Source organism: Echeneis naucrates, chromosome 5 (assembly GCF_900963305.1).
Source record: "Echeneis naucrates chromosome 5, fEcheNa1.1, whole genome shotgun sequence".
NCBI lineage: Eukaryota > Metazoa > Chordata > Actinopteri > Carangiformes > Echeneidae > Echeneis > Echeneis naucrates.
In genome coordinates, this window is record NC_042515.1 from 11,687,441 (window position 1) to 11,708,991 (window position 21,551).

Sequence of the window (21,551 nt, forward strand, 5' to 3'; positions counted from 1 at the left end):
GAGAAAGAAAATGAGAGAGAGAGAGAAAGAGAGAAAAAAAGAGACAGCAAGAGGAAGAGAGATTTTACAATCCTCATCACTCCGCTGCAGTTTATTTGTTCTGGATTCTGGACAAGTACTTAAGGAGTTGAGAGCGACACGTTAAGTACTGTCAGTCAGGCTAACTGCAGATCAAACAGAGGGCTCACTTTTAAAAGGGACATTGGCAAACACATACACATACACAATGAAGTAAGTTCCAGCTGTAACTTTTTATGTGCAAAAGAAATGCCTGTGTCTTTTTTAAAAGGAAAGAGTCTATGAAGGTCCTGGAAGGCTTAAAGTAAAGACAGTGGATGCACTGTGAGTGCAAAAGGTAGCCATAAATTTAGTGATTTCAATTGTTGACCTGCTTTAAAGGAGCACTCCGCTCCATCTGAAGTGGTCATGTTTAGTCCTGTTATCTTGGCACACTAGGATAAAAAACTGGGATGTTTTCTGCCATTAAGATACTGTGGAAGACAAAGGCCCAAAAAGATTAATAATTAAAAGTCAAACGGTGAATAAATAAAAAGTTAAAAAGTGTGATAAGCATATAACAATTTTGATTTTTATTAGTCTCTGCAAAAGAAGCTTCAGCCATGTTTAAAAAATGATGCTTGAAATACCTTTGGATTTAGTCTATCTATCGTTAAGTCTATTTCCATTTCTATTCCAAAAGCATTCTCACCTTTACAAGTTTCAGGCATTAAGCCTCCATACATCAAATTTTCCTATACATAGATGAAAAATTCCTCTGAAAACAAGTCCATGCAAACAAATCATGTGAAATCCAAAGTACAACATCTTCTGTGTTTTTGGAGTTACCGTAGTGATCAGTCGTCATCAGGGTTTACTTCTATTGAGATTGAGACCCACAATGGACGTGATATACTCACAAGAAAAGAAGAACTATTTAAAGGGCGTAAGGATCAATCAGGACCTTCATGAGACTCCTTTTGTTTTCATCAGTCCACTGCAGCAGAGTCAGGAGGCCTGTGTATGTTATGGTCCCAGTGCCATTCAGACCACCAGGGGGTGAAACATGTACGTGTGGTGTGCCACAATGTTTCGGGGGGGGCGGGGGGGGATGGGAGGAAGGTCTGTGCCACTGTGAGGAGGCTTTGAATGGCAACAGCTGGCATCAGAGGCGTCAACTAACCACAAGAACGATCACATACTGGACAAAGAAACCAATGGAGAAACAACATAGAATTTATGTGATAGGATTCTGAGTAACTGGTCCAAATCATGTAGTTTATATATTTCATGTAGTCATTCTCGTATAAAGTTGGGGCTTTTATTGATTTATTGCTGTTATTATTATTATTGATGTTGTTAGATTGTACTGTATGCCAATTATTTTTCTACCCTCCTTCTGAGAAAAAAAAAAGTATTCTTCATCTCTTGAGTCAAAAGATGCACACAAAAAATATGATTTGTTCTGAATAGCAGGATCTATTATAGTGGCTTGTTAAGCAGTATGCACGTTAGAAAGGCTAGTGTTGTTATAAGTAAACATGGTAGTTTGAACTTTTGGCCTCAAATGAGAAAGAAATAATTGACGTAATAACAATAATAGGCCAAAAACCAACTTGTAAATAATATCGATTGTGTGGAGAGAAGCGTGGCTGGCAGAATTTGTGGTGATACTTACAAAAAATATCGTATTCCCTTCTTTAATGAGGGGGGACACAGGAGACGGTTACAAGCGAAGTTGGTACAGTTACCACACTACTGTAACAGCCTTACCTTCATTTTGCTACCTGAGCTGTGGGCTGCTTAGAGGTGCAAGTACAGTGACAGATTGGTTAAAACTTTTGACATGTCAGGCCTGGCCATCATTCAGTTACAAGGTAACAATCTCAGAGCCACGGCTGCCTTCACAGCTGCCCTCTAGTGCTACAACTGGATTAACACAGGCCCACGGCTGGGAAAAGAGGACCCTGGCACTGTGAGCCTGGATTCAACCCCAGCAGGCTTGAATGTTCAAACCCTATGTATGGTGACCTATTTAGCCTTTTCAACAAAGTTTGCACAACATGCCCTGCTGCTGTATGACGGTCTTTTTTTGACTTGGCTGGTCCTTGCGGACAGACTGATGGAATAGCATGGAATTGCACCTTTAAACACTGCGGGAGTGGTGACAATGAGTGGAAGTCCATCAGATGCTGGAGGGATCTGTGAGAGATCAAGGCATGTGTGTGCGTGCTTGTGTGTTAGTTCTACCAGCACGTTTTGTGACTGCAGTGTGGAGCGCATGGCGTGAGACATTTATGGCTTAGAGCTTTCACTGCTTTGTGGATGGAAACTGCTTTCTGCTTAGGTGACCGTGTTGTGTATTGAGCTACTTACAGAACTGAGAAATGGGGGCATCCATTTGGGCCGAGGCACCCCCTTTGGAGTTAAGTTTCTGGACCTGAGTGGGTGGGACGGGCTTGTGGGACTGGCCAGTGGCACGGTACATGGCCTGGACCCACAGGATACGGTCCTGCTCATCATCACTGGCAAAGATCACAGTGTCGCCTTCTTTCACTGCATTGAAAAATGCCCGGCCACCATCCAAGCCTGACAAAGAGAGACGACAAAGAGAAGTGATCAACTTGTTTTTGCTTTGTTTTTTTCACAAAAAAGACGTAGCTGTAGTTCTGACGGCGTGCTGTCTCACCTGGCTGGGGGTCACTGTAGTCCACAGTATATCCATCCAGCTGGAGAAGTTCCTGTGGCTCTGACTTTTTCTCTCTATAGCTACACATGGCAAACGTATACTGACTCACCTATAAAGCAAAGAATTAATGTTCACTCCAGACAGCCACTGAAAAACATTAGGACACTGAATTCTGTGTAATTCTTGAGTAATAAAACGTAGTAGTAGCCTTTTTTGTCTTTTTTTATTCAAGAAGAGCTGCCTTGTTGATTTCTCTATTTCCCATGAGTGAAATATAAACTGACCTTATGTTCTAAAATAGTCTTGCGTAACAGTACAGACAGAAAGTACAAATATTCCTTTTATCCTCCAGGAGCACTCAGTTTTATGATTCATCAGGTTTAAAGGAATCTTTAAAGCCAACTAATGGGCTAAAAACCGCAACAGAAAAAACCCCAGCTAAGAGGTCCGCTACGTCTTCAGTTTGGCTTAACACAGTTTTGTGTCAAAGGAAACCGACCTGCACAAGGACAAAGAAACGCTTCTTCCAGCGCTTCCACACATTCTTCCCAAAAGCCCACAGATACCTGTCAAAAGTCAGAAGAAGATGAACTTCAGGCTGCCAGTGATAATAAACATACATTAGTGAATCAATCAGGTCTACAGAAAAGGTTCATTATGTCTGACAGAAATTTGAAAAGTTCACCCAAATTCTTTGGACGAATAGCCTGAAGGATAGATTAATGGAGTTTGATTAATGGTACTTTCAAAAAAAAAAAAAAAAAAAAAAAAAAAAATTGGCAGCTTCTAATAAAATAAAAAATACAAACTAGTGTCCACCAGGGGGAGTAGTGGCCTTCACAGTATTTTTCCACGTTACATGGGAAGAAATGAGGCCAAGAAGCTGAGAGGGCTGGAATTCTATAGGAAAGAAACAGGAAATGAATGAATCATTTACCCGCAGTGCTTCATGTTCTGTGGTTTATCCATTCGTATGGCCAGTTTGATCCTGAGATCTTGATCGGGACAAGCCTTGGTCACCGTCATTTTATGGAGCTCTGATTGCTTGGGGCTGTTTGGGGTTGGGTGGAGGACAACCTACACTCAAATGAAAAAAAGGGCAGCATAAAAGTCAGACACCTTCATTATCAATGCTGATAAGCCAGGAGGTAAATCTTTGATCTCGTCCTGTGCAACATTAAGCAACACCGATCAGTGTGTGTTTTTTCAAGGCCTGCTGATCGTTCCGTGTTTGTGTTTCACATTATTTGTATGAATAACGTGAGTCGGTGGGGAGAAACAGAACAGCGCTTTTGGTTGGTCTCCCCGAAGAGGAGGCCTAATCTCTCTTTGCTGAGTTAAAGAGCTTTGAGGAAGCCTGCCTTCCTGCCAACACTGCTGCAGCGGGAGATCAAAGAACCATGTCACATGTACAGAGAGGTCACCCCAAACCCAAATCAGCATCATCACCACTCTTAACCAACGATCACAGTAACCTTACACATTTACTTTAATCCGTTCTGATGAATGGAAAAATATGTTCTTTCTTAAAACAGCTTACATCTGTACCTATGAGATAAGTACAGCAGGAGAAGGGATTCACACATAGGTCGAATCAATCAAGCAGCATGTGAAAGTTTAAACATAAGAAATAAAAGTGAAAGGTTTGCTGGGAAATGTTTGGTCCTGCAGTATTTTTAAAATCCTCAAGTAAAAATGAAAATTCAGTGGGACTACAGAAAAGTCTCGATAAGCAAAAGTACTTCCTACTTTGACAACCGACCTTGTGTTTAACTCGGAAAAAAAAAATCTAATAGTTATTTCGGATTAACAGTTTGGAAGTAGTGGCCTTGAGGCTCAGTTTAACTTACTAAAATCTAAAGTAGTAAAAGATAAACTTAGGTGATCACTGAACTTACATTCAATACTTAAAAATCCACAACACAGTGCTGGCGAGGAATGACTGTGTGTGTGTTTGTACGTTCATTTTCATTCTTATACTGACTTTCATGGCTGTGTGATGAGATTGGAGAATTTCTGTGTTAGTGATAATAGAAAACAAACACAAAAAGAAAAAGGTGTTACCCTGCCCAGTTCTTTGTCCTCCAGCGCCAGCACCCCTGTGCTCTCTGTAAACAGTTTCACCTTGACAGCAGGCAGAGGGTGTGTGGTGGTGAAGTCCCCCTGGGTCCCCCAGCTGAAAGACACAACAAAAAACACTCCAGAGGTTTGCTTCCATGACAGCGTAGTAGTAAGTCTTCCCCCACGCTGACTTCATCTGCAGCCATCACTGCTACTCCTTTGTTTGATAGTAAAAGTTGATGCTTGAAAGGTCAAATTCACATTCTTATTCTCAGCATATTCCAACTTGTATAAAAATTCTACAAACTACATTGAATAGGCCAAAAATACAGCAAACACACAAATATAATCCCCGTCTTAGATACCTTAATAGAGCTATGAAATGGCAGTTAGTACCATGGTGATTGGTATGTACAACTGGAGAGACAATGCAGCGTTAATGGAAACACATGTGCACGCAGCAGCAGATATTTAATCACAGAAGAGAGAGATGATGGGGGACTGATGAGGTATTTTGTAAAGAACAAAATACTGTGCAGACAAACAGACCTACTGTGTGTCAGAGTCAGAATAAAGCCACCAAAGATAGCACAGACATTTTTTTCCTCTGCCTTCCTGTCACTTTCTCTAAATGCATTTCTGCTATTTATATACCAGACAGTATAATGCTGCACTTTGCCAGATTTTTTTCAGAACAAAACACTTATTTTAACAGCCAAAATCATTTGGTTGTTTGCAACAGAGGGATGCTGCAGACTTGCTAAAATTAAGGTATTGTATTTGTTTAACACTTATAAAAGGAAAGTCTCAGTGGCCAAGTCAGTTAATTTATGTAGCATCTTAAAATGTCAAAGTTAATTCAAAGTGCTGTGCTAATAGCATAAAGCTACATTAAAAGAAAACAAGGCGGTAATCCACTCATTTTTAATTTAATGTAATAACACAAAACCTCAGATGACCACACTCAAATTCTGTACCCAGGTTATGAATTTAAACTTAAAGGGCATATTGCAGGTTAAAGACCACTTTGAATCAATGTTTAGAACTGTTCTTCTTCAAGATATATTGGTAAATACATTAATTGGGCTTCTATAGTCGTTTTTGTGAGAGAATTTTTCTTCTGCATCTGAAAAAGCCAAAGTTGAAGTGATGTAGACAGAGGGAGCCCAGTCAACCTGGGCAACAGGAAAACAATGAATCCCAATCTCAGTTTTGACACAGAAGAAACGTTAAATGTGTACCATTACACATATGATGGACCGCAGTCCGATAATTTCGAGCGTGTTATGTGCCCCAGAGAGCAGAGAGAGAGGGGGGAGACCAGGGAGAGTACAAGGTCAGAGGAGAGCAGGGCAGGTGGTGTTAGCTTATGTAATATTGTGTTCACGTCATAATATTGCACATATTACCATCATATGTCCGGCAATTGCAAAATTATTAATGGTCACCTATTACAGGCAGAAGTATTGATTCTTACAAATAATCAAAATGAATGATCTTGATGAGGTGTCTCATACTCATAATATCTGTCAGCACTACGAGGTATAGCTCTGTACCACTGCAGAGGGAGAGAAACACTTTGGTGATCCACGTTCTGTTTGATAGGTGCTTGTGTGGGAAACGCGAGGCCATGACCACAGCCGAGGAGAGCGTGTGCAGCAGGCAGGTAGATGCCTGCTGGGCCTTAGTGGAGAATGTCACCCCCAGGCTCCAAGTGCAGGGCTTCACACAGCACCCGGGATTTGATGCTTGCTGTCAGAATCCCTCCGTGCTTCAGACAGCCTACATGCACTGCAGGCAGGAGCATGGACCTCTGCAGGCCAGCAGACATGAATATGTTATACAGGGCTTAAAGTACTCCGGCACCGTGCCGGATCTCCGTTGAGTGTCGTTCAACTGCGATTAAAAAAAGATCGACATTAAAAAACAAGCCTGTTGTTGCGGGATATTGTCAGATTTGAGCAGTCAACTGAGTTTGCCTAACAATAAAATGACAGCAACACAACCAAACTAACATCACCAGCCAATCAGCGGGGGTGGACAGTAACAAAGTAAATTTACTCCAGTACTGCACTTAAGTACAGTTTTTGAGCATCTGTACTTGAGTATTATTTTTGGGGGATACTTTTACTTCACTACATTTGAAGGACAAATATTGTCTTTTTTACTCCACTACATTTCTATTGACGCTTTCGTTACTCATTACTTTAACATTAATATCGCTAGTCTAATATTACTCGCTCAGCTTAGCAGAGGATCAGTGGCCAAACCATTTGTTTGGGGGTGGGGGGGTCCTTTGACAGATAAGATAAATTCATGAAGCACTGGACCCCTCCAGAGACTAGAGGCTAGACCAGACTAGACATATATATGTATATACACAAATGTCTTTTTAAGCATTTAAAACTAGCAACAAAAAAAACAGTGTGAATGCAGTTTCCTTTTACAATGTTATGCTATATAAACATATATGTTACATCTGCTATTGCCACCATGCCATGCCTTTATGTGCAGCCGCAGGAATAAAATATAGGCCCGACTTCTCGTCCTGCAGTGAGCTGAGCAGCACATGGTGTCAATTTCCAGCCTTGCAAAGCTGTTTTTCTTGTAACCACTTCGAACATTCATAATTAATTGCAACTTAACGTTCATAAAGATGCAGCAGCTCCGACATGCAGAGAGGAGAGAAGCTTCTGACTGAGGCTGAGGAGCGAGTGGTGAGCTGAGTGCGGATTTCAGATGGAAGCACTGTGCTGGCATGAAGGTGACCTTGTGGATCAATCTGAGGTCTCTTACTGGACGTGACAATGCTGTGTGCTGACAGCTCTTTATCCAAAATATATGAAAGCCTTTTATGTGCTCCAAAGATGCAAATAAAGAAATTACAAAAACAGAATTACCAGAATGTAAAAGAGTATTTACTATGTTAACCTTTTAAATAAGTAATGACCAAAGTATACAATAGCTAAATGTGAGTCTCAGCAAACTTACCAAATATAAGCAATTACTGTGTGCAAATAACCTCGAATTTTATGTGCATTAATTCACATATCTCATGTGTGTTTGCGGGTTTTATCTCTGTTCATAACTACCCTCCACACACACACACACACACACACTGCTCTCGCCTTCTTCTCATCTAATCCCTTCTCTCATTCATGTCCTTCCCTCTCTCTCACACTCTGTATAAAATGGCTGTTGAATTAGGGAGGAATTCAGAGGAAGACATCTGCCTTAAAGTAGTTCAAAATTGCTGGTTCAGGGACATTTTTTCTCCTCTCTCTTACTGTGAAACACCAAAAAAAGGTTCATGTGTTCAGTCGAAGATACATATTTTCTTTCACATGGACATTATCACCGTTTGAAAAGTGATTTAATGAAATGGCATAACATAAGGTTACCAAGAATTTTATGATGACATGCAAACTGTTGGGCTGGAAGGAAGGAAGAAATGTTGCAAACCGATGAAACTTCACACCTCTGTTGGCTGAGTCAGAAATCTCTCAGCTCTGATTAATAGGTGACTCAAACTGCTTTGACACAATACTATAAGGGCTGTTGTTCTCCCACAGGACTGGGGATTTACTGTTGGGACTCACCACACCCAAATTCTCATTAGAATTATACTTCTTTAAGTGCTGGTTCAGGGACAGGTAGGGTTTGTGTGACTGCAAAGGCAGAGTCTCCAGCTGTGGACCAAATAATTGGTCGAGTTCAAAGAAGGAAATTGAAGTTTTGCTCAACTGCACAGTCCCATTTCTTTTTAAAGAGTGTCTTACATGCAAAGTGCCTTTGAAAGGATATGAGACATCAGGGAATACTAGAAAATGTCGAATTCTCTCTATAACCCAGGAACCCACTGAGACTCAGGGAAATTTGGCAGCGTAGGCTTTCAAAAAGTTGTGTGTATTTTTTCTGTGAGCACATTTTACTCAGGATAAATCACAGAGGGCACAAAAGAACAATAAAAGAATGGGAGCGAATCTCAGCTGTACAGGCTTAAGAATAACAGAGATAAATCAATCATTCATTCATTCATTCATCTTCAACTGCTTATCTGCTTCGGGTCGCGGGGGTGCTGGAGCCAATCCCAGCTCACACTGGGCGACCAACAACTACTCACACTCACTCTCAGACCTACGGACAATTGAAAGTCACCAATTAACCCAAACATGATGTCTTTGGACAGTGGGAGGAATCCCACACAGGCATGGGGAGAACATGCAAACTCTACACAGAAAGGCCCCAGGCCTGGGAATCAAACCTGCAACTTATTTTTTGGGGCAACAACCACGATGCTGCCGTGCTGCCCCTGTATGAAGATATTGGAAATATATTCTGATACACAAAAAGTCAATGTGCCCTGCTGGCACACAGGGGAGGGCAAAAAACAAACACATCTGAGCTTGTTACTTTTCTGCCATAGAAAGAATAAAGATACATCAAACAAATCATCTTACACTTAATGGAAGCAGTTTGCATTCATTTGTCTGAAGAATGTTAGTATTGGTAAAACAATAATATCCTATTCACGCTTAAAGTCTGCATGAAAAGAATAAAGATGCGTCACACGCAGGCATGTTGTGTACATTCCTAGAAAGGATCGATAGTTTTATTGGTCTCCTTCAATCTGTTTTTGAAAGCTGAATAAACTTTAGAACATGGTAGATCAATTCTAAAAACAATACAACACAAAAACCTTTGTGTGTATGTGTGTGTAAGCGTGTGTACTTAGGAAACTTACGTTGGCTTGGATGCTTCTGCTTGGTCGGTTTGGAGTTTCTCACCTCCCTCCACCTCCATGGTGCAGTAGACAATCCTGTTCGGAGCCAGCGACTTCAGCCCCTGCACCTCCATAATCACCACCTGAGAAGCACAGACACCTCAGTGAAGGTTGTTGCTGAGGAGTGAGTCATCTTTTAAAAAACTGCACAGAGCAAAAAGTCCAAGGCAGACATCCACTCTGTAGATGTAGATAGAAATCACACATTTGTCGCTGGTAAGAACATGTTCCAAAATGTACATTTTCTAATAAAACTGCTCATAAAAATTGCAGCCAGGACTCTATACAGCCCTCTTTAAATTCTGCTGTCATGAAAGCTTCTCCTAGGTATAATCTACCATATCAAATCTCCTGTGTAGTATTTAATCCCTCAGTCAAAATACTGAGAATGCTGCCAGGGGTAGCTTTTATATTGGAACTGTGATATCTCAGCAAGAAAATCAAAATATGCAAAAATATGCATATCAGGAGAGTGTGTCCATTCGGAAAGAAAGCATCCACCACATCCGCCCATGTCTTCAAGGTGCATGGTGTATTTAGTTCGGTGAGTACTGTTTATACAGTTAATGGAAGGATGATTAAACTGAAGGTTAAAACATTTTCAAAGCACCTATGATTAGTAACTTTTTTTAAGGTTCATCAAAAAAAATAAAATAAAATAAAAAAAATTATTTCAAAATCATCGTGATTATCGTTGAACTATACAATAAATGTCTCTGGGAATCATTACGCTATTAAAATTGCTATGTTCTTATCAACAGGGATCAAAATATCAAAATGACTTATTTTGTATTCTCTAAACGTTCACTGGTCTTTTTTTTGTCTCCCTGAGGGAACTCTGACAGCTACTGCTACCAATCAAAGTGAAACTTTACAGACTTGAAATTTCGATTTTACGAAAAAGCTGGAGAAACGTCACCCACAGTCTACTATGCAAAAAAACTGCCAACTTTTCTGCCCACTTATGTGTTAGGGAACATAATAATGGTGCCCTATTCATTGCACATTATGTTCTTCCTGGTTCTGAAATAGCACCACATTATAAGGAATGAGGTGTGACTGCTCCTTTTTCTGTGGTGATAACTCATCTCAGACAAGCTGAAAACAGGATGACTCACATCCCCTGTTAAAGAGCAGGTAAATGAGTTTGTGTGCGAGCGTGTGTGTGTGTGTGTGTCTGTGTGTTAGTTGGTCTGTTCTTCACATAGCGTCTGTTCAACCCCCATTGCAGGTCTGCTATTTGTTTCTATACTTAGTCTGGAGCAGATGAGAAGCCGCTGACAGCTCCGGTGTATGAGTTTAAATCTTCTAATTGGATGTCAGCTCCATTTGGGTAACATTAGATTTCTTAGAAATGCATCACAATGTTTAAAACTATGTGATGCTGTGCAGTGGTGGCATACAGCATACCTCCAAAGTGAAGGACAGAACCACATCAGACTTGGACAGTGTGTTCTCGTCCTCCTGTCCCATGTCGATGATGGAGGTATTATGTCCCCGTTTGAGCTTCTGCAGTTTAAACTCTCCACCCTTGGACACAGGCATGCTCTCCAAATTGGCCATCAGCTGATTGACTGAAGACTTCAGCTCCTCGATGTACATGGCCTCCATTTCTTTAGACACAAATTTGGGGAACTTACCACCCTGTTGACAAAACCAGAAAAGTGCTCAGCAAAGAACTAGAGCTTCAACGACAAAGAAGTAGCCAGAGGTGAGGTTTCTTTTTCAGATGATAATTTGATATGAGAAAAATGTGATAAATATATACTTTGCAATCTCTCCATGCTTTTGTTTGAGGGTGAAATCTCACACTGTAGTGTTCAACAATATAGTGACACACTAACTATACAACAAAACATATTAAAAACAATCCCTGCAGAGTCTGACTCACCCGGGCAATCTGGTCTGCCATCTGAAGACGACCATCCAGCTCTCTTCTGATCTGTGCTGCCTGCTCATCCAGGTTGTCCAGCTATTGACAAACAAAGAGCAACACATTGATGATTTTGCAACTTTAGCCGGAATGGTCAAAGGTCACAGCTTCATTTATCTCGCCATGTAAGATGGAATAACTTAAATACATCTCTTGTTAATATGATGCAAACATACATTTGGGTCACAATACAGTTCGAAATAGCAATTTGAATATCAAATATAAATATATGTCTGGATACATGTTGATATCGTGTCCACCTTCTTATGACCTGCAGGGAAATGTTTCCCTTAATGGGTACAATGATAACTTAAATAAATCTGAACTTTCAGATGTATGAAAAATATGAAAATGAGATTTTAGAAAATGAGGAGAAGTTATTGATCACTTAAAGCACGGTGAAGTAACATTTTAAAGATTGTATGCTTTTGTTTAATTTTAAACAACATATGACAGATGCGGGTGATACAAAGCACACACTGGCATTGGATTGACTCTATCAGCCAATACTATTGCTGGTGGCAACGTGCAAGGAAGCATAGAAATGTGTCTGCTAAGGCAGTGAAGAAGACTGCAAGATTGCAAAGAGCAATGTAAAAATGTAATGTGAGATGATTAGTGAATCAACACGTTGGTGAAGGCACCAGTGTACTTCCATCCATCAAGCATCATCGTACCTCACAGGCACAAACAACACATTATGGTGAGAAACACTGAATATAAATATAACTTTCTAACTCTAAAAGGCTCTTTTCATGTCAACTCTGAAGTCTAATTGGATTTAAAATGACACATACCAAAATTAAACCAAATCATGACACTGGGTACAAAAAAAAGTTCCTATGAGACTCAAGATTTGCTCATGCAGACTGCTCTTACAGAATATAAAAAGCCTACCTGGGGCCTAAGTTTGTTCTAATGGGCCGCAATCACAGCAGCATGGAGTGGCATGACTAAATCCATCACTACTTTATGCTGCACTAAGAATGGGCCACTGTTTGTGGCAGGGTATTTTTTGAAGTGTCTAGCACTTGGGCCCCTCAGCAAGAGAAAAACTTAGGTCTCTGAAATGGCCAAGATGAGAGCCAGGCAATAAGAATATCTGTAAATTCAGACCTTGAAATACATTTAAAACTGATTTAAAAAAAAAAAAAAAAAAAAGAAAAAAGCTTTGACTTAATTGAACTATTGAAAACAGGACAATGTCAGCTCTGGGCAAAAGACGTCTGACATCTGTTTTTGCCCAGGATTAATGAAAAACTGAGAAATTCATGGCTCTCTCACATCAATAATGAATGAGTTTTATGTTAGCTGACACAAGGAAATAGAAGAGAGGGCTGATGTCTCTTTCGTGCTCTCTACATCTGTATGCTTCACACGTATTTTCTCAGCCAGTGTACCTAGTTCCTGTCAAATGTGATGCTGTGACTCACCAGTCAACACCTTTTCCTCTATGACAACATTAAGTTTCATTGAGACATTGCTGCAGCAGTTTTACTTGGTGAGTCAGAAACCTTTCCATGTTGTATGAGTTATTGGTGAAAAATAAAAATCAGCCTGGTTCACACTGGAGTTGTTGTGTTGTGAAGTTCTTGAATTTTCAGGAATGTTTAAAACTGGAGTAAAAGATGATGCTTTTGTTGTTGCGGAGCACATATTTTGGTTTTTCCTGTGTGTGGGTGGGTGTAAAAGTGAATCTTTGGAAATGCGTTCGATTGTAAAAGGAGCATATTTGAGCACGGGCTCCCCACAGGGTTGCGTGCTGAGCCCACTACTATATTCACTCTACACCTACGACTGTACACCCATTTCCATCTCAAACACCATAATAAAGTTTGCAGATGACACGGCATTACTCGGCCTCATCACGTGGGGGTGACATCCACCAACTGTCCTCATGGTGCTCTGCAAAAAATGTGGCTCGTAAACAAAACAAAAGAACTGATTTTGGACATCCAGGAAAGGCAGAGCTGACCACCATCTTCTCCTCATAAACATAAAATATCTGGGAATTCGGATATTTGCTGCTCTCGTCCCTCCCTAGAGGTCACTGCTGATGCTCACTATCTCTCCAGAGCGAGAAACATTGTCAAGGACTCTTTCCACCCAGGTCACGCATGGTTTGACCTTTTGCCCTCTGGGAGGCGAAACAGGTCAATGAAAACTCGGACCTGTAGGCTACTGCACATTTTCTTCCCCAAAGCCATCCGCACACTTAATCCAACACAGAGACACACCAAATTCTGAGGGTCTTGAACTGACGGTCTGAAAAATACACTGATGGTCTGTGCGTTATCGCCCAGGATTTGTGCAATAAATTTTTTTCAGGATGTTTTTATGTGTTCTTAGCGATGATTTCAGATGCTTTAATGTGCAAAGTCTACATGGATTTTTTGTATTCTTGTTAGTGATATTTGAAGTATTGAGTGAGTGATGCATGTGCAATTGCTGTCTGCTGTGATGAGCACTGAGAACAGTGACAAAAAAGGCTTCTAAAAATCTAACAAATCTAACAAGTAGCAGGCTATCTTACTGTGCATGTTTATATATTTTAAGACTATTTTAAAATGGGGGTGTTGCTTGGTATGTTTAGTATCTGCAGTGACTGGACACAGCTGGCGACAGAGCTGACCTCTCTCTGCCTCGTGGTAATCCTCCCACTTCTATTACATTAACGGGCCTCGTCTTTCAGGCTTTATTGTATTGATTCTCTGCAGTTCTTTTATAGGGAGAGTGAACAGAAGTCACAGTGCAGCTGTTAAGATGAAGGAAGAGGGGGGCGGCGCATGAGTTAGAGGCGCTACTCAGCTTGGTTTTATATCAAGTGCAACTGAGAAGACAGACAAGGGATAAGATCTGCACATCGACGAGCACGAAAACAGTAGTCTTATGGAATAAAGACCGTCTTGGTCAAACATGTAACAGAGGATTCTTTTTTTTATTGTTAGAACTGCTGTTGTCTAAAATCCAGATCGGTTTCTGAAATGGATCCTTCCAGCAGTTCCAATGTCTGTAATTGATTCTGTTGACTGGTGTGCACATTATGAAATGATGTCAACCAGATGGCTCTTTCAATGGAGGACATTCATGGAGAGTGTAGTGTGTTACCAGTGCTGGCTACTGAACAGCCACCCTGCTACATAAGCAAGAGTTCCTGTTTAGTAGAGCACATAATCAGACTTTGCCACCAGCTGTAGCAGAATCGCAGCAGCGTAGCACTTTGTTGTGCTGTCATGCAGTGACACTTGAACAACGGTGAGCATCCTATGATGGCCTCATAAGTATTTTTCTTTTTCTTTTTTTTTCCCCCAATCGGCACATCTGAAAGCGGAAAACCTGACTCATCCGCAAACATAACCCGAGCTGATACTGATTGCATTTCTGCCTGACCTGTATGTGAATGGCTTCTATTCCCTGGTGGTGGCAATCCTGCGCTGTGTGTCAAACACTCAGAGCTCCCAAAAGAACTGTCAGTGCCATTCCTAAAAGTGAAGCAGCTTGACCCATCAGTGTTTGACACTGCACTTATATGGTCTCATCTACAAAAAAAAAATAAATAAAAATACCCAACAAAATTTGCATCTCTGCAAATTCTCAAAACTGCAAAATCCTCCATAACATTTCAGAGCTGAAATTTAATCCTACAGCCAATACTGGTTATTTTGACTACGTGCGCATGGCTGCTCGTCTGCTAAATGGCTAATGAGAAGTGGGACTCTGATGTGAGCCTGTAACGTGGAGGGGGGGATGGGGCCAGTTTCTTCATTTACTCTAAAGTAAATGTGAAAAGCAAAAACCATCCTGGCTGTGAGAGGAGTTGAAGCTAGAGGTCAGTGTATGTGTGAACTAACAGCCACCTACTGAGCCCCACAGCACCCCAATTTTAACAGCCCTGCCGCCACTGAAAGGTCACTGTTGTCGACTGCCAACAGGAGCGACAGAGGTGGACAGACAAGCTCATATGAAACAGGACTGGCTAAAAGGTAAGCTTCTCTCTGTGTGAGTGAAGCTGACAGGGACACAGCAGCTAAATAAATGTGACGCTGCCTCTGTGGGAGCCAAGCTGACAGGAGGTTAAAGGTGATGGAGCAGAAGCGGGCTGGTAGTTAACAGCCAGCTGATGACAGATTCCCAGGTGGATGCTGGGACATTAGCAACAGACAGCCCACCAAGCCAGGGGCAGATTCTCGTAGAGAACAAGAACGAGGCAGGCAGGGCTACATCTGAAGTGGATGGGACCTGGAGGAGTTGAAGCAGCTGGTCTATATTTAGACTTGCTGTTTATGACTTTGTGTGTTTGTGTGTGTTAAAGAAAAGTGTGCCGGGTGAGAACATGCTTCTCATTGGTTGGTGTAATTTAAAAACCTGCTCATCTTCCACCGTAGAAAAATCTCAACCTCAACTTAACTTCAAATGAAGGGAATCGGGGAGAAGAAAGGGAATCATAATTCAGCTTCATGGTACTCGTCAGCTCAATGCAGCATTTTGGTGACTTTCAGCCCGTGGTTTTGTCGTGTTTTTCACCCTCACTAGCATCATTGCCAGACACAGCAGGCAGCTGTTTCCAGCAGAAAAGCTCTGATACACCAACTGTGTGCACAACCTGCTCACTATCAACCACGGGCCTGTACGTTGGCAACCAGCTGCCGAACACAGACCAGAGCTGGTAGGAACCGAAACAGAAATAAAAAGCAGAGTGAATACTGGATTCACATTTGTCGGAACTGAAACACACCTCCTAAGAATTTTTACTGTTGCTCTGCCTGCTCTTTGTATATACAGACAGTTGTTTCACAGGCTCACCAAAAGCTAAAGTCTCTTAGTACAGGATTAAAGTAACATTTCCTCAAAAAGATTATTTCTAACATTTCAAAGAAGGGCTCAAACGATCCTCTGCCAGTTATTCTTAAGAAAATTTGAATCTATGGCGTAAGAGGACAGAAAAGTTTTTATTATTATTATTATTATTATAAAAGAGTTAACATGACATCCCTTGCAAGGACAAACTTTGGCTTTTTATTTTTCCTTGTAATTAACATTGTCCAATATCCGCAAATTGCAGCCTGCGTTTCAGCTCCACTGCTTTTTCAGTCTGGAGGTGGCCGGGGAGGTACATCAAATGCTTTCATCCGCTCGCCATCCCGCATGCCGTTAAGAAGCTCCATTACACAATTATATCCGCTACAGACTGAACCAGGAAGAGCTGAGGCCTCATTTGCCAACTAACAGTCACTAAGAAGACAAATTAAAATGGAATTGGGGGTTGGCGGGGGAGTGGAGGGGTCCTTTAAAGCCTATAAGAGGGCCAGCTGATTTAAGTATGGTCTGTTTGTCCAGCAGGTCCACAGGCCGTGATTTATGGCTCTGCAGGGGGAGGAATCTCACTCTCACGTGGCTGTGCCTTCCTTTGACTTCCAGTGTTAGATAATTAAATCAGCCACTTGAGATTAGAGAATCAGATAGTGATAATCCATCGGTGCAAATAAATATCAATAAATAAAATCAGCAAAACTGGTGTTAACATTCCCAGTCTAAACAAATCATTTGATTGATCGACAGGATATAAATCAATGAATTGCTTTAGTATGTTTGACAATGAGCTGAAATACATTACTCATATATTCTTATTGTCACTTATTCGGTGTCAGACCTTTGGGAAAAAAAAATAGTTTTTACATGTCCCACCACATATTACATTAAAATGTTAGTGAGTTTTCTGATAGAGTTTTCTGTTTTCTGTGTTTCCGCCAACGATACAGAGTGAAACTGGTGATTTTCTTCTCTTTTTTTCCAAATGTAATAATGTGTGACTGCAGTGTTAATGCAAAAGTGTCCAACACTTCTGATGAAGAAAAAGCGAAAAAAGGCTGGTTTTGCTGATCAAAGAATCACTGGATGTTTGAGATTCGTCTCTCTGTCTTTCAACACTCACAGAACACAGTTGACATAGTGTAGAAACAAACAAAAAAAAAAAAAGAAGAAGAGAACCTGATAAATCTCTGCTCTGTCTGAAATGCACTGATCAGAATGTGCTGTATTTTATTGCTGTAGCAAAGATATTATGCTATTAAGAATATTAAGGATATACAGAATATTTTTTTCCCCTGATCATCAATGTTACATGGCTGATTGAAAACTACAACAAACTGTGAGTCACTCCGCAGCCCCAAACACAAACAAATCTCTTATTTTAGGAATTGTATCTATTGTATCTATTTGCAATGTGAAAAGGTTTAGATATCATTCATTCATTTTTGAAACTGCTTATCCATCAGGGTTGCAGGGGTGCCGTTAGTATAGTTAAACCCATTATGGTTTTGCAGGCTCACCACCATCCACTCTTTCTTCCATCTCTACAGTCATGCATGCTGTCAGCACACCTAAATAACGGCGCAGTCATCAGAGAGCAGAGCTCTGAGACTGGTGCAGCCGCTGGACACACCAGCCAGATTCTAATCAATCTGTTAGTCATTTTCAGGCGCTGCCTTTGTTTCAGCATGAGGCAGAAATAGACCGATGCTACTTTTCTACTGTTAAAATGGAAATTTCCAAAAATAACTGCTAAAAAAAAGATTGTCTCTGTATCTTAGCTGGTCCATAAAAGCCTTTCAGATCCCAGCAGCTCAGAGCCATGTCAACTGGAATATCACTGTCTCCTTTTAGATCCCATCATTTATTATAAGGCAATATATGGCAACTGGTCACCATTTTATAGTCTGATATATTATTTACAACACCACGAAAAGACAGAGACGACATCCAGCAGCAGAACGGAAATATTTGTTTTCCTATAAAAAATTCCGCCCAGCTTTTTCAATGATAGTTATCAATTCAAAAGTAGCATTGAACCACAGCATGACATAGTATACATACTTTTCTGCTGCGTGTATGCATTATAATAGTTTGTTGCAATCAAGTCAGTTTTCTTCAGTAGCTCTGTGTTGCTCAGTGTGGGTTTGTTCAGGGAAATGCTACTAACTCTGCATGCAGATAGCGATCCCTATACTAGCAGTTCTGCTGCCAGCAAATAAAAAAAACTAGGTTAAGCATCTTCAAAGGCTTCGGAGGAATAATGCAGACTGGATTTGGAAGCTATGGCGATGCATTGCACCTCAACATTAGAGGCATCTAACTAATGAACACTCCAAAGAACAGGGCCTTTATCGAGCCGTGCCAACTGAGACGTTTGAACAATTGTGAAGAAATCTAATTTGTTTAACAGCAACCCATGCCATCTGCACAGATTTATACATTAGAAACTGATGGCAAAAGGATGACACCTTTTGTCAGCAGGATGATACAGAGGTGTGTCCACTTGATTAAAACTGAAATGAAGAGGTAAGTTTCTTATGTATTAAATGATCAGAAAATGTGAAATGTGTGTCAGAGGCTCCTACCAAAATCCTGCCATGATCAGACTTTTGATCAAGCTCCTGCAGGGAGAATGTGTTAGTACAGCTTTCTGCATTCCCATAGACAACAGTCTATCAGTGAAGACATTGTGGGAAGGGGAGCTACGTCTGACATGAGTACACCAGTTTCTTTGATTATCCACCTGATAGCCCACACAGTAAAATATTGCTGGCCATGAATGAGATACATATTCAGGAGATACATTCAGATAAGGAAAATGTGCCATTTATTGAAAATCAATCTGCTTTTGGCTGGAAATATATATATATATATATATATATATATATATATATACACATATCTGGAAAAAAAAAGACAGACTAGCCCAACCCAAACTAATGATTAGCATTATTATTAGCATTAGTGAACCAGCACTCAAGGATTTGGGCTGAATGTAAAACCTGATGAAATGTGTCACTTACAGCTTTGAAAAACTCACCTGACAGGCTTGATAAAGCAGCTGGTGCTCAAACTTTTTGATGCCAAGGATGTTTTGGAACATCTCATAGAGCTGGTCCTTGCTGAGGATCAGCTCAGAGGCTGCACTCGCTGTCATGCGCTGCTGTGCCTTGCGTGGATCTTCGTCACCACGGTAGATGGTGTCAAACTTGGCCATCCAGGAGCTGAGCACCGTCTCCTTGCTCAGACCATCGATCTCTGGCAGGCTTCGTACACGCTTCTCGATGTGCCTCTTGAACACTTCCCTGAAATCATTGGCCGAGAAGCCGCCACTCTGGACCATTTTAGCCACACGGTCACTCTTGATGAACACCTACATTGTGAGAGACCAATGTCACTAAAAGCACGATTGCAAGAGTTAAAGATTCATAAAGATTGTTGTTTCAAATGATATGTTATGAGCTATACTCTCTCTTCTACTTAGAGAAGTCTGGTTGCCTTTGATTCAGGGAATTAAGGTCGTTTTTAGAGCCTTTCTAATAGTTTGTCTCAAACAATAAACATCTGTGCTGGACTGCAGTAGGAAACATTTAAACAGATTCTATTTGTGATTGAAGTTATTGTTATTGTTATTGAAGAGAAAAAATCTGCCTCTTATTCAGTATGTACAGCTGTTACTCAACGCATTCATCCTGCTCCGGCTAATGACAGAGTGACAAGGGACAGAGGCAGACAAGGTTACAGTGTCACAGCATTGATTGGAGTACACATCACAGCTTACCGTTTTGTCACTCTGATAGACACATTTTGTTCCTAGCATCCACTATGGCCAAAAAGCAACCACAACTAGACCAAAACATTCCAGTGAAATTGCACAGCAGTGTGTTAAAAATGGTCGCAGCTGAAATGAAAGAAAATGTTGGATTCTGCTGGTCTCAAAGAAAACACACGGAACAATTTATGATCATCCATAGCTCCGTAACGATTAGAAGAAAAGTCACCAAACTGCAGAAAGTACTTCAGATTTCTGATTTCATTAATGATAGAAGCCTAAGCGTTAAGGATATAAGGATATTGGCATATTGGTGACCCTGTATTTTGGCTGTACAAAATGGTAAATAACGTAAAGTGTTTCATTTCGCTCTTAAACTTCATGTTTACATATCACAGTACACTGAAGTTTTCGTCACTCTGTGTCTTACTTAACCAAAGCAAACAGATTTCTTAAAACAAGAAGCCAGCCATATTGATTTCAAGTGTTTCCAATTATGTTATCATTCAGGATGACTTCCAGGATGGTTTAGTATTCTCTTATCACACATGGCCTCTTAGCCACACAAGTGCAATAATAGTTATCATCACTACAAGGCATCAATCTTCAAAGCAATTGTTTCTACAGCTGCATTCACAGGTCTTGTTAATCAGAAAGGTAAGTTCATCGCCAGGCGCGAGGACCAGCTTTATTTCTCATAGATGGGGAAGTAATTTTCTATTTTTATAGCAGAAGTTTACAAAGGTCAAGTGAGAAAATGGATCACAACTATGTCATATCACCACAGAGGCATCTTCACAAACTGATTTCCTCTCCTTTCAGTCAAACCAATTTTGTGCACAATGCAAAAGAGCATCACACAAGATTAGATCCATCCAGTGTGGAAACACTTTCACTGTTTAACTTTGAAAAGCAAGGTTTTAAATTAGTATATTCCATTTTAACATGAAATGCCATACATCCCATCGGGGTCATCAAGTAATTAACTTCCATGGCGTGTGTATGTGTGTTGCTGATGGCTTCAATCTCATAGTTCAGTTTTTCATAATGCCTGCGCTTGTTTTTCCATCATAGATTTGACCTCTAATGTGGCCCTCTATCTGTTATGCCTTTTGTACTGCAAGCATGGTAATAATGACTTTTTCATTTGCAGATTGAATAGTGAGGTTGGAAAAGACGGCCTCACGGTCTGACTCATAATCTGTGCAGTGAAAAGCTTCAGCCACCATTTCACCACTCATCTGCTTGAATACAAGCATTTTGTGTGGAATAGTGATAGGACTAACAATTTTTATTCCTTTTTTTTTATTTTTATTTTTACCTTTTAAACTGGAGGCCTGCCAATCAAATTTTTTTAAACCAGATTTAAAAAAAAAAAGGGATAAGGAGGATATGACGCATATGTATTCATTTTGTGAACAGCGTGTCAAAATAGCTGCATTATTAATAATTTATCAATATTCAACTGCATTTTTATGATGAGAAAAGCCACAAATCCACAAAT

At 40.6% G+C, this 21,551-nt stretch overlaps 1 protein-coding gene across 8 annotated transcripts in view; it reads right to left on the bottom strand.

Annotated features, from left to right (window-relative positions):
• Window positions 1-21,551, bottom strand: part of cadpsb (Ca2+-dependent activator protein for secretion b) — a 63,261-nt gene that overhangs the window by 26,021 nt on the left and 15,689 nt on the right. For all 8 annotated transcript variants that reach the window (XM_029501211.1, XM_029501209.1, XM_029501210.1 and 5 more), the window contains exons 3-11: window positions 19,316-19,648; window positions 11,422-11,502; window positions 10,941-11,174; window positions 9,492-9,613; window positions 4,751-4,862; window positions 3,624-3,763; window positions 3,186-3,252; window positions 2,687-2,795; window positions 2,374-2,586 (exon numbers count right to left, since the gene is read on the bottom strand). In XM_029501211.1, coding sequence (XP_029357071.1) covers window positions 2,374-2,586; window positions 2,687-2,795; window positions 3,186-3,252; window positions 3,624-3,763; window positions 4,751-4,862; window positions 9,492-9,613; window positions 10,941-11,174; window positions 11,422-11,502; window positions 19,316-19,648 — 1,411 coding nt within the window. The remainder of the gene's footprint in view (window positions 1-2,373; window positions 2,587-2,686; window positions 2,796-3,185; window positions 3,253-3,623; window positions 3,764-4,750; window positions 4,863-9,491; window positions 9,614-10,940; window positions 11,175-11,421; window positions 11,503-19,315; window positions 19,649-21,551) is intronic.